Genomic DNA, 14,452 nt, shown 5'->3' with positions numbered 1-14,452 from the left:
TATCTTGTTTGGATCACTTCAAAAGGTGAGGTCCAAATTCTCTTGATAGGTATAATGGGGTATACTGGCTCTTTAAGAGTAGAGGGAGGCAAGAAGATGCCATTCCAGGGAGTTGAATGGCCCAGGAAAATGGCCTGGTAACAGTAGAGAGGCTGCAGTCCCAGGGAATTTTGGGTTGGATGGGGGGAAAACCCCAGAACACTGTTCTTTTAAGGCCCCGGATTAGGAGCCTTGTAGTGTAGTGTGGGGCAGGGTTCCCCTCTCTTCCTGCTATTCGGAGGAGCTCTCTGGATGAGGGAGTGTTTCTCCCTCAGAATGGGGAGACACTGGCAAGAGAAGGAAGCCGAAGCCAGAGCCAAAAGGCCAACCTCCAGGGGGGAGAGAGCTATGAGAAGTGACCCTGTGAAGAGCTCCATGTGAATGGCAGAAGAGCCGGTAGGAAAAGTAGGAATCTTTGGATGGCAGTGATGGACTGTTTGGAATGGTCTATGGGCATTAAACCTGCCCCAAGCGGAGGGCGGTAAGACTTATGAGAGAGGCTATAGGGGGCCCTGAAGATTGAGAACAGAGGGAGGCTGCTGCAAAGGGAACTCACAAGAGACTGCTCAGGAAGTGGCAGCTTTGTTACAATAGGATTGTGATGAACAGGGCTTATCATATCTAGGGTGAACAGATAGAAAGTGTGAAAAATCGGGACAGGGGAGGAGGATAATAGGTGCCTATATAAGAAAAATTCCCAACTATCGGGACTGTCCCTATAAAATCTGGACATCTGGTCACCCTAATCATATCAGACCTTTAAAGAGGCACGGTATCTTCAAACAAGGAAAAAAATACTGGGGAATAATCCTGGACTGGTAACAGGCTGGACTCAATTATCGAATAATATGACGTTTGCATACTAAAGATTTTTTTTTTAATATATTAGAAACTTTTCACTTAAATTAGAGGACGTTAAGGGCCGAATTCTCTGGTTCAGGGTCTGCATGTGAAACAGGCCCAAAGCTGTGGATGGCTGCACAGGGAGAGTTTGCTGCATGTTTCGACTTTCGCTGTATGAACTTTCTGCTGCTAGAGTCGAGAACAGAGATGGAGAACTCATAAAAGGCTAAGGCTGTGCCCAAATCTGATGGGCATGTGGGAGCAGAGAGGCCAGTGTCTGATACTTGTAGGGACACATCTGACTTGGAGCTGGGGCAAAGAGTGAGGGTAGCACGTAGGTTCTGCGATGGGGTAGAAGGAGCATCGGGAAGCTAAGTAATGAGTAAGTGCAGGTGTTGGTACTCTTGAACAGATCATGCTCTGTAGCTGGGAAGTTGATGGGGGGAGCCAGGTCAGTACCTTTCACTGATGAGGTTCAGGGCAGTGGGGGAGAGGTGAGTTGATGTAGCTGGGGAATCAGCTGAGCTTTTCAGGAATGGCTGAGGGTACAGAAGGCTGCCAAGCAGGGCATCCTCGGAAGGATTGTCACAGTTGCCGCACCACTTTTTCCATTCCTCCATACCCGGTAAGTATAGCAGGGGAGCAGGAGCAGAGTGCTTGCAGAAACTGCCAGAGTGGCAGAGATGCATGGAATTCTCCCTCTGCCCATTTTCTGCTTTGTGCACAGCAGAGGATGCCCGCAGCATTTCATCCTTTAAAACCTTAACGAAAAACAAACAGAAAACCCCACACCACACCCCTCTGTGTGTCTAGGCACATTTGAATAGCTTATTGCAATTATTCATCCTGATAAAATACAGCACAGCACATGAAGAGTGTTTGTTCTTGTCAAAATAACAATTCAAATGGGCTTATTTTTTGCTGCTGTTATTTTTCACTTATGTCTGCATTTCCGTTATGAAATGCGTTGCCCTGTGTGTGTTTCCTTTTGTCTCCTATTGTAACACATTCCTTTGTTAACACTCTGGAGTCAAAGGCCTATAACTGTCAATATTTATTAATTCATTTTTTGTTCTCAGTGTAAGCTGTTGAATTAGCAACTCCCCAAATCTTTTACCACTAGGAAACACAACAAAAACTCTCCATGAATATAAGTATTGAAGCTTTCTTTGATATTTGTTCAGAAGGAAAATTCATTTGTATAATCTATCATGCGTTTAACAATGTGCTTTTGATGGTGAAAATTGTTTGATAAATATTAATAGGTGTTTTTTCTTGCTACTTTATACGTAGTGTGGCCTGTTGTTAAAGATGAATGTTCCAGAGAAATAAGATTCCATTAATGTGACACTGAAAATGTTTATGTCTAAGGTAAACTTAGAATGGAAAACCAAGGGCCTCTGAAAACTGCATTTTATTCTACCTCTGGGTCTTTTTATTAAATAATCAAGGTAACATTTGAAATGGGAAATTGGTTGTCTGGTTCTGATGCTGGTATAGGCCTTAATTCATTGTTAACAAAAATTAATGCATTACTAGTACATTGGAAAGCATATTATTGACTTCACATATTTCTTATTCTAGCAGATTCCCACATGACATACTTGCATAATTTGTATTTATTATGGGGTAAGATCTAGAATCTTCCATGGGGTATTTATCACACATGTACACTTGTAAGTAGTTCTCCAAAACTGAAGTACCTGAGACTGGTCTTGATCTATTGTAATTTATTCCAGTATTGATTGTGAGTCAAGGGCAGCAAATTCTTGTATTTAAAAGAATTAAAACAAAACTTTTCCATCAGGAAGTAAGACTAATACTTTTCTATATGGTATTCTCTTTCGTTTGCTCTGTGTGTATGTGTATGTGCGCACACAACAGTGGCAAGACACAGCTGAAGACACAATAGATACAGACAGACATTGCTATCAATTTTATATTATAGTAATAGCATCAGTGGTTTCCAGGCAGTTAGTCTGGCTGGCTTGCTGCAAAACATCAATTGCTTTAGCCAGTGATTAATTTTTAGTAAATGTCCAAACCACAGGTCATTAGTGCTTTAATAATAAAGTAATTTGTATATATTCTTATTTCTACTATCACATTTTTTAATCTATTAAGATGTTTGTCTTATTCATTCATAGATTCATAGATATTTAGGTCAGAAGGGACCATTATGATCATCTAGTCTGACCTCCTGCACAACGCAGGCCACAGAATTTCACCCACCACTCCTACAAAAAAAAAACCTCACACCTATATCTGTGCTATTGAAGTCCTCAAATTGTAGTTTAAAGACCTCAAGGAGCAGAGAATCCTCCAGCAAGTGACCCGTGCCCCATGCTACAGAGGAAGGCGAAAAACCTCCAGGGCCTCTTCCAATCTGCCCTGGAGGAAAATTCCTTCCCGACCCCAAATATGGCGATCAGCTAAACCCTGAGCATATGGGCAAGATTCATCAGCCAGATACTACAGAAAATTCTTTCCCAGGTAACTTGGATCTTACCCCATCTAAAACCCATCACAGGCCATTGGGCCTATTTACCATGAATATTTAATTACCAAAACCATGTTATCCCATCATACCATCTCCTCCATAAACTTATCGAGTTTAATCTTAAAGCAAGATAGATCTTTTGCCCCCACTACTTCCCTCGGAAGGCTATTCCAAAATAGCCTTTGTAAAATCCATAAAAGTAGTCAGTCAGTATTCATCATAGCCGTTCATAGTAAACTCATTTTTAACCCTTAGAATTAAAATAGTCCATAACTATTATTAAATATAATCCTATTTAGTTGCAGTTTACTGCTTTCTTACAACCACAACAGATGTTCAAGTTGAAGAAAAGTCCTGTATGTACTTTCCCATTTTCTTTATTTATAAAAAGTTATGTGTTGATCATGCTTAATGTATACTTAAAGCTGTTGTTAATTTCTTTAAAGGAAGAGTTTGCAAGGAACCAAATAGACTGTAAAATAAACTTTTTCTCCAGTTATATTCTTTATCTACTATGGAGCTATTTAATGTGTAGTGCGTGTGTATATATGTGTGTTGTGACAGGGTCAGGCCAGATGGCTACAGAAGAGTAATAGAAGGCAGACATATTAGCCCCAGGTCAAGTAGGTCCCTTTTCCCTGGGTAAGGTAGCAGGTAAGGTTCCAGAACAATCAGGAACCTTCTGGAAACAATTAAGACAGACAGGCTGATTAGAACACCTGCAGCCAATCAAGAAGCTGCTAGAATCAATTAAGGCAGGCTAATCAGGGCACCTGGGTTTAAAAAGGAGCTCACTTCAGTTTGTGGTGTGCGTGTGAGGAGCTGGGAGCAAGAGGCAGTAGGAGCTGAGAGAGAATGCGTACTGTTGGAGGACCTAGGAGTACAAGCATTGTCAGACACCAGGAGGAAGGTCCTATGGTGAGGATAAAGAAGGTGTTGGGCGGAGGCCATGGGGAAGTAGCCCAGAGATGAAATAATTTGTTGGGGTCACTACAACTGTACAGATCATAGAATCATAGAATATCAGGGTTGGAAGGGACCTCAGGAGGTCATCTAGTCGAACCCCCTGCTCAAAGCAGGACCAATCCCCAACTAAATCAAGTTTGTCAAGCCTGACCTTAAAAACTTCTAAGGAAGAAGAGTCCACCACCTCCCTAGGTAACACATTCCAGTGCTTCACCACGCTCCTAGTGAAAAAGTTTTTCCCAATATCCAACCTAAACCTCCCGTACTGCAGCGTGAGACCATTACTCCTCGTTCTGTCGTCTGCTACCACTGAGAACAGTATAGATCCATCCTCTTTGGAACCTCCTTTCAGGTAGTTGAAAGCAGCTATCAAATCCTTCCCCCCCTCCCCATTCTCTTCCGCAGACTAAACAATCCCAGTTCCCACAGCCTCTCCTCATAAGTCATGTGTTCCAGTCCCCTAATCGTTTTTGTTGCCCTCCGCTGGACGTTTTCCAATTTTTCCACATCCTTCTTCTAGTGTGGAGCCAAAAACTGGACACAATACTCCAGATGAGGCCTCACCAATGTTGAATAGAGGGAAACGATCATGTCCCTTGATCTGCTGGCAATGCCCCTACGTATACATCCCAAAATGCCATTGGCCTTCTTGGCAACAAGGGCACACTGTTGACTCATATCCAGCTTCTCGTCCACTGTAACCCCTAGGTCCTTTTCTGCAGAACTGCTGCCTAGCCATTCGGTCCCTAGTCTGTAGCGGTGCATGGGATTCTTCCGTCCTAAGTGCAGGACTCTGTTCTTGTCCTTGTTGAACCTCATTAGATTTCTTTTGGCCCAATCCTCTAATTTGTCTAGGTCCCTCTATATCCTATCCCTACCCTCCAGCATATCTACCTCTCCTCCCAATTTAGTGTCACCTGCAAACTTGCTGAGGGTGCAATCCACGCCATCCTCCAGATCATGAAAACCACCCTCATAACTGACATCTTTATGGATGGGGCAGTTAAAATGAGCATGGAACACAAACTGTTCTCCTACCTCTAGAAGTGGTTTCCACAACCCATAACTTAGGACACCATGACATTATTGTGTGGGGAAGCTTGCAGTGCCATCACCCATGCCTGGACTTTGGAAAAAGTGTTTTAGGGCCCTAGTCCTGCTTTCCAAAACTGCTATTGATTACTATGGAAACAGAATCAGGGCCTTCGTACATAATTATGAAAGAATATTGCACTTTTGTGTGACATTACACATGCGGAAGTTAATTTCTGAATTCAAAATGACCATTCAGAATACCATACAGTATCTGTAATTTGATGTTTTTCCCCCCCTTCATTTAGTTGTTTGCTTTGATGCCAAGATAAACTTTGACGACAATGCCGAGTTTAGGCAAAAAGAGATATTTGCCATGGATGACAAGTCTGAGAATGAGCCTATAGAAAATGAAGCTGCCAAATATGACTTAAAGTACATTGGACTGGATGGGAACATTGCTTGCTTTGGTAAGAAAAGCAATCTGTCTTCATCAATATCTTGGTATAACCAATTAACAATTCAGAGTTTTCAATATCAATTGACTAACCTATTTCTGTTTACAGTCAGTTACAGAGAGTATTATCAGAAATATTTACAATAGAATAATAATCTAAATACATAAAATTATTCACGTGCTTAAGTGTTTTCAGGATCCGGTCCTATTTTATTACCAGTGAACTCTTTAAAGTGACACCACAATTCAAAAATCACATTTCCATCTGATGACACTGTATCTACTGTTACAAGTGAACCCTAAGATTGTTAGCTAACTGGTTGATTTTTAGTCATATAGTGAGCATTCATAGAATATCAGGGTTGGAAGGGACCTCAGGAGGTCATCTAGTCCAACCCCCTGCTCAAAGCAGGACCAATCCCCAATTTTTGCCCCAGATCCAAAATGGCCCCCTCAAGGATTGAACTCACAACCCTGGGTTTAGCAGGCCAATGCTCAAACCACTGAGCTATCCCTCCCACCCGTTCTGTCAGCATTACTCTGACAGAAAGAGATTAAAGACAAATATATACTTTCTCAGTTTGTAAAATTTGCTTAATTTGTGTATTTTGATTTTCATTGTATTTTTTGACAGCACTTTGAGTGACTAGTCCTCTTTATTGTTTTGCTGATGTCGTCTGCACTTCCCCAAATTCTGTAAGAAGGTAATAGTAGTGATAGGGAATACCAGTATGAGCAACAGCAAACGGGAAGCTGAAATTGAAGGAGCAGCAGGCAGGAGTGCGCACATAGGTTAAAAAGAGGGGTGAGGTTGAGACGTAAGCCTGTGCATGGTTAGTGCTGCTATTCTCAGGTTAGCCCGGATGGCCCTTCTAAGTATCAACAGTGGGTTCAGAAAAAATATATATATATTTTAAAAAATCTGATAATACTTTAAAAAACAAAATCAAACTGGATTTAAACGTTGGTTTCTCACCATGTAAATTTGGTTCCCTTGACATCTCAATATTTCTCTTGTCAAATAGTAATTAATACATTTTGCATTATGCTGAAACCTTTGTTTTAGCTGAAATTCCTTTTTTCATAGAAGTAAAATAGATGAAATATTTAAATCATTATGCAAACATTTTCAGTTGCATGTAAATTGTTTACCCCAGAACATTTTATTCTGAAAAGAATTGACTTCATCGTTTTGATCCGAATTAGCTAAAATGGTTTATCCTCTAGAGGAGGAGGAGTGGAATATGGAGGTACGGTAACTTTTGTTACTGCCCACAGTTTATAGTGCTTAGATTTATGCTCTACCCAGTTATTTGAAAAATGCTCAGGTTGCAGTAGAACCAATTCATTGCATTAAGACCAATGCCGTGTCCATCTTTTAAAGGAACTAACATTAAAAAAATGTGTAGCTCATTAAACCATCAGTAACATCGTATTCAGTGCCCGAGCCCTGATCCTTATGGTTCTGTTCTGTACAGTAGAAACCTGCATAAAATTACATGTGATATAAAAAGACTTACTTTGTACAGAAGCAATAACTTTAATGTACCAAACCATTCTGATTCATCTCACCCGGATGAGCTAATGTCCTTGCAACACTAGCAGCATTTAAAGTAGCAAAGGATATGGGATGCCAGTGTGTCAAAATACATTTTAATAGAAGAAAGCATTCCCCCTTTTGAACATCATGTGAAAATTTCATGATTTGAACAAATTTGTTAAAATGAATATTCAGTTTTAAAATATTTTGTAATGCAGTGTTAGTCTTACCAAGGTTAATGAAATTAGACATGGTTTGTAAGTGTGGCAGGGGAATTATGGGATCAGTAATAAGTGAAGGATACTTTACTTTGTGTTTCTGCTGGGTTAAGAATAATTTTTGTTCTTTACTCTGAGGGGGATATTTATGTGCAGTTACATGTGTGGTGCGTAATCCTCTTTAATTATTATCAAAAAGAAAAGGAGTACTTGTGGCACCTTAGAGACTAACACATTTATTTGACTGTATTTTCCACTGAATGCATCCGATGAAGTTAGCTGTAGCTCACGAAAGCTTATGCTCAAATAAATTGGTTAGTCTCTAAGGTGCCACAAGTACTCCTTTTCTTTTTGCGAATACAGACTAACACGGCTGCTACTCTGAAACCTTTAATTATTATGAAACCCCTTTTCTTAGAAGTTTTTTTTTTTTTTTGTACAGGACACCCTTCATATGATGCAAAAAGAAAAGGAGTACTTGTGGCACCTTAGAGACTAACCAATTTATTTGAGCATAAGCTTTCGTGAGCTACAGTTCACTTCATCGGATGCATACTGTGGAGAGTGTAGAAGATCTTTTTATACACACAAAGCATGAAAAAATACCTCCCCCCATCCCACTCTCCTGCTGGTAATAGCTTATCTAAAGTGATCACTCTACTTACAATGTGTATGATAATCAAGTTGGGCCATTTCCAGCACAAATCCAGGTTTTCTCTCTCCCCTTCCCCCCCCGCCCCCAAACCCACTCTCCTGTTGGTAATAGCTTATCTAAAGTGACCACTTATCTAAAGTGACTCAAGGAATATTTCCAACATACCTCTGAACAACATACTAATCCACAGAGACCTCCCTGCCAACACTACAAAAAGAAGGATTCTAGGTGGACTCCTGAAGGTCGAGACAGCAGACTGGACTTCTACATAGAGTGCTTCCGCTGACGTGCACGGGCTGAAATTGTGGAAAAACAGCATCACTTGCCCCATAACCTCAGCCGTGCGGAACACAATGCCATCCACAGCCTCAGAAACAACTCTGACATCATAATCAAAAAGGCTGACAAAGGAGGTGCTGTTGTCATCATGAATAGGTCAGAATATGAACAAGAGGCTGCTCGGCAGCTCTCCAACACCACTTTCTACAAGCCATTACCCTCTGATCCCATTGAGAGTTACCAAAAGAAACTACAGCATTTGCTCAAGAAACTCCCTGAAAAAGCACAAGATCAAATCCGCACAGACACACCCCTGGAACCCCGACCTGGGATATTCTATCTACTACCCAAGATCCATAAACCTGGAAATCCTGGGCGCCCCATCATCTCAGGCATTGGCACCCTGACAGCAGGATTGTCTGGCTATGTAGACTCCCTCCTCAGGCCCTACGCTACCAGCACTCCCAGCTACCTTCGAGACACCACTGACTTCCTGAGGAAACTACAATCCATCGGTGATCTTCCTGATAACACCATCCTGGCCACTATGGATGTAGAAGCCCTCTGCACCAACATTCCACACAAAGATGGACTACAAGCCGTCAGGAACACTATCCCTGATAATGTCATGGCAAACCTGGTGGCTGAACTTTGTGACTTTGTCCTTACCCATAACTATTTTACATTTGGGGACAATGTATACCTTCAAATCAGCGGCACTGCTATGGGTACCCGCATGGCCCCACAGTATGCCAACATTTTTATGGCTGACTTAGAACAACGCTTCCTCAGCTCTCGTCCCCTAACGCCCCTACTCTACTTGCGCTCTATTGATGACATCATCATCATCTGGACCCATGAAAAAGAAGCCCTTGAGGAATTCCACCATGATTTCAACAGTTTCCATCCCACCATCAACCTCAGCCTGGACCAGTCCACACAAGAGATCCACTGGATTCCTGGACACTACAGTGCTAATAAACGATGGTCACATAAATACCACCCTATACCGGAAACCTACTGACCGCTATTCCTACCTACATGCCTCCAGCTTTCACCCTGACCACACCACAAATTCCATTGTCTACAGCCAAGCTCTATGATACAACCGCATTTGCTCCAACCCCTCAGACAGAGACAAACACCTACAAGATCTCTATCAAGCATTCTTACAACTACAATACCCACCTGTGGAAGTGAAGAAACAGATTGACAGAGCCAGAAGAGTTCCCAGAAGTCACCTACTACAGGACAGGCCCAACAAAGAAAATAACAGAACGCCACTAACCGTCGCCTTCAGCCCCCAACTAAAACCCCTCCAACGCATTATTAAGGATCTACAGCCTATCCTGAAGCATGACCCAACACACTCACAAATCTTGGGAGACAGGCCAGTCTTGCCTACAGACAGCCCCCCAACCTGAAGCAAATACTCACCAGCAATCACATACCACACAAGAGAACCACTAACCCAGGAACCTATCCTTGCAACAAAGCCCATTGCCAACTGTGCCCACATATCTATCCAGGGGACACCATCACAAGGCCTAATAACATCAGCCACACTATCAGGGGCTCATTCACCTGCACATCCACCAATGTGATATATGCCATCATGTGCCAGCAATGCCCCTCTGCCATGTACATTGGTCAAACTGGACAGTCTCTACGTAAAAGAATAAATGGACACAAATCAGATGTCAAGAATTATAACATTCATAAACCAGTCGGAGAACACTTCAATCTCTCTGGTCACGCGATTACAGACATGAAAGTTGTGATATTACAACAAAAAAACTTCAAATCCAGACTCCAGCGAGAGACTGCTGAATTGGAATTCATTTGCAAATTGGATACAATTAACTTAGGCTTGAATAGAGACTGGGAGTGGCTAAGTCATTATGCAAGGTAATTTATTTCCCCTTGTTTTTTCCTACTCCGCCCCCCCACCCCCCCCGATGTTCTTGTTAAACCCTGGATTTGTGCTGGAAATGGCCCACCTTGATTATCATACACATTGTAAGGAGAGTGGTCATTTTAGATAAGCTATTACCAACAGGAGAGTGGGTTTGTGGGGGGGGGGGGGGGGAAAGGGGAGAGAGAAAACCTGGATTTGTGCTGGAAATGGCCCAACTTGATTATCATACACATTGTAAGTAGAGTGATCACTTTAGATAAGCTATTACCAGCAGGAGAGTGGGGTGGGGGGAAGTATTTTTTCATGCTTTGTGTGTATAAAAAGATCTTCTACACTTTCCACAGCATGCATCCGATGAAGTGAGCTGTAGCTCACAAAAGCTTATGCTCAAATAAATTGGTTAGTCTCTAAGGTGCCACAAGTACTCCTTTTCTTTTTGCAAATACAGACTACCACGGCTGTTACTCTGAAACCTTCATATGATTTTGTTCATTTATGTCTACTAAGTCACTCCTGAAAAATTCAGGTGTTGGCCTAATTTGAAACAAATCAAATGGAGCCGGAAATAAGTGAAGTTTTAGGACTAGTCCTTGCCTTGAGCTGATGTGCCGTATCACATTTCACAAGTCTGAATTCCCTTTTGTAAAATATCACCACCTGACTCTTACAATTACAGTGAATGGAGCTGGTCTTGCTATGGCAACCTGTGATATCATTTCCCTTAATGGTGGAAAGCCAGCCAACTTCCTGGATCTTGGTGGAGGTGTGAAGGAAGCACAAGTCTATCAGGCATTCAAATTGCTCACTGCTGATCCTAAGGTAAAAACTGTCTTTGTACAGGATATTTCCTAATGCACTGGTATAAGGACATTTGTCTATCAGTAATATGCTGAATAAATATAAATGATGATCTTGTGACACTTGAGGATAACTTACTAGAAGGATGGTCTAAAACGGTGGTTTGCAATCTGTGGTCCGCAGACTGTCTAAGCTTTCCAAAGCGGTTTGCACCTCCATGTGAAATTTTTGAGGGGTCTGCAAATGAAAAAAGTGGGAAACCACTGGTCTATGTGAAGGGATGGTCATATAGTTAAGGCACTGCACTGGGACTCGTAAGACGTGGGTTCAATTCCTAGCTCAGTCATAGACCTCCTGTGTGACCCTGGACAAGTCGTTTAATCTCTCTGTACCTCAGGTCCCCATCTATAAAATGGGAGGAATAAAATTCCACTTGTCTGACTTATCTAAGGGAAGGAGCTCCATTATCATGTGTTTGTACAACGCCTAGCACAGTTAGGAATCTCTGGGTACTGCTGTAATACAAACAATTGGCCGAGCTTGTGAAAGCCGTACACTCACCTCAAGGGCATTTCTCTGTTGGTTTCTCTCTATATAAAATGGTTGCTTTCGGATGCCATGTCTGATCAATTCCAAAGCTCAGGGAATGTTCTAGGCATCAGTAGCTGGAACCTTATTCTTTGGATGGGGGGGATCTGAAGACCAGAAGAGGCATAATGGGCAATCCACAAAGCCCTTGCTATCATACTAGCACCGCCATAGCCTCTAGAGTCTCTGCAGTTGCCTGTAGATCAAACAACTGGTCAATGGCACTTATTAGTGCCTTCTAGTAAAACAATTCCCCGTCTCATCCCGGCTCATCCTTCCAGTGGAATTTAACATGTTGGCGCCCTGAAGGACTTATCTCCCAGAAATAAAGAAGAAGAATAGTTGGGGCAGGGCAGAAAGGGAGGGAGGGGGGTTCATGGAAGCATGCACACGGTCCCTGCCACGGCGGGGGCCCAGATTGTAGGACCCTACTGTGGGGGAAGTGTTGGAATGAGGCGTACAGAAGCCCTAGCATGGTGGGAATGTGGGGGGCAGACAGCCACTGCCATGGGAGAATGGGGCACCCTCCTATGAGTGGAATGGGGGGGACACTGGGAGAATGGAGGACCCTGGAATGAGTGAAGAGCGCACAGAGAGAAGGCACAGACAACTTGTGGTGTTACTGTGACAAGGTCCAGAGACCCCATGGGGAGAACGGGGGTCTGAACCCCAAAGAATGAGCAATTGAATCAACTGGTTGTTTACAGTCGTATTGTGTATAAACTATGTTAAGTGAGGTCTTTTATGAAAGCTTGTAACGTTCTGCACTCGGTTGTCATGATGAGTTTATGTATTGGTGTGTGCATAGAGCTGTGCTTGGGACCGGAGTGGCTGTGGGGGCCACCCTGCAAGGAGAAAGTAGGCTGGTGGAAGCCCTCGTAGGAGAGAAAGGAGATAGTGGGTTACACAGAACCCATGGCAGAGGGGAGATTGGGAGAAGTTGTGGGGAGTCCCTGAAAAAGAGGAGGATGGGAGGGTGACCCATAGGGAGCTTGTGGGGCAAGGGAATGGATGGATGTAAGGAACCCCTGGTGTGTGCAAAAAGTTAGGCCTATGTAAGCTACGGAGCATATGACCCTCCCCCTTAGTAGTAGTAGTAATAATTAGAGGGATAAAGAAATTGTTTATATTCTCATGGCAGGGCTAGATGGGCACCGACGTTTCACCTCCAGAGGCGTAGGTTCAGGTTATGCTCAAGGTTACAAATGAAGGAAGTGGATTGTCCCTTTTGACCTAATCCAGGCTGGGGCTTTTGCAATCCATGACACACATCAGATTGGTTGATAGATCTGTGCTTGAAAGAACAGAGAGGTAGAAAAGCAAGGGTGCTGCAAGTCAAGGTGGGGAGAGGAGGGGAGCAGGCTCTGGCAGAATTATCTGGGGGGAGATTTGAATAGTTACCTACACTATGCCTGACACTGGTCAGCACTGTTAAATCCTCCCTCACTTTTATGAGTACTAGAGTCACAGATTTAAAAAAAAAAAAGGGGGGGGAAGGGTTTGACATTTGTCTGTATTATTCAGAGATGGGTGTTTAATATGGTAATCAACGGCTGAACAGAGGTAGAGATTTGGGGACTAAATTGCATTGCGACACAGTGACTCACAGATAAGTGTGGTGTGGTCTTATCTCGACAATGTACCACAGTGATGATTATGGAATAAAGTAGGATGTGCTCTCACACTATGATTGTGACTGCACATTTCCTAGGTGCTCTGCATGTGCTGATTTTGATGAGACATGTATCCAGTTTAATTAATTAATATAATTCATAGGCATTTCTGTACCTCTTGTTAATATCTGACTATCTATCCCCATCCTACTCCAGATCTTCACTCTGATTTCAGTGGGGATAACTGGCATGACTCAGTGGATCTCTGCCATTTTACCACATGAGTGTCTAGCCCAAGATGTGCAAGTCACCAGCCTGAATGCTCCATAACTCATGTCTCTAATTTTTATTTCATTTTTTCCTTTCTTCATTTCATTTGCTTAGCCTTCTCCTCTTTGTCCCTTTCTTTCTTTTTTTATATTTTTACATTATCCTTTGTGTATTGTCTCTCTGCCTCTCTTTTTTCACTGAAAGAATTTTCTTACTTTGTAGGCCTTTTCCTGTTTTCTTTTATTTCTCTCCCCCTTTGTTCTCTCATTTGGTTTCTGACTATTTCCCTTGCTTTCCACTCTTTTCTTGTATGACTGCTTAGTATCCCAGTGGGCAAGTACTTTTTCTAAAATAGTTTTCAGCAGGACACTTATCAGCCCTAGGGCATTTAACTCCTAGGAATGTCAGACGCTCGAACGCGTAAATACAAAGGGTGGTTTTGGCTTTGTCCAGTTTAGATTTTGAATCCTACAGAAATTATTGCTCATCATCCAGTTTTAAGGTATTAACCTCAGTTCCTTTGACTCTGTCCCTGCACACCAGTCAACGTTCCCTAGCTTTTATGTTGTAGTCACCCAGAGGGGCTTTGTCTGGTTTCAGTGAGGCACTTCTGAACTACCTCTCATCAGCCCTGTGATTTCACTGATTTAGCTTTTGTCCTTTTGGCTCTATGCCCATCAGTGACACTGTTTCAAGTCAGCATGATATCAGCTGAAATTCAGCTTTCATTTTCAGC

The 14,452-nt window shown here is 42.5% G+C and overlaps 1 protein-coding gene across 3 annotated transcripts in view; it reads left to right on the top strand.

The window, feature by feature from the left end:
- The window catches only part of SUCLG2 (succinate-CoA ligase GDP-forming subunit beta), a 232,409-nt gene that overhangs the window by 132,560 nt on the left and 85,397 nt on the right, over positions 1 to 14,452 (top strand). For all 3 annotated transcript variants that reach the window (XM_077821193.1, XM_077821194.1, XM_077821195.1), the window contains exons 8-9: positions 5,689 to 5,850; positions 11,124 to 11,266. In XM_077821193.1, coding sequence (XP_077677319.1) covers positions 5,689 to 5,850; positions 11,124 to 11,266 — 305 coding nt within the window. The remainder of the gene's footprint in view (positions 1 to 5,688; positions 5,851 to 11,123; positions 11,267 to 14,452) is intronic.

This window comes from Eretmochelys imbricata, chromosome 7 (genome assembly GCF_965152235.1).
Source record: "Eretmochelys imbricata isolate rEreImb1 chromosome 7, rEreImb1.hap1, whole genome shotgun sequence".
Classification (NCBI taxonomy): domain Eukaryota; kingdom Metazoa; phylum Chordata; order Testudines; family Cheloniidae; genus Eretmochelys; species Eretmochelys imbricata.
The sequence above is the reverse complement of the archived record's forward strand: the minus strand, read 5'-3'. Positions and strand labels throughout refer to the sequence as shown.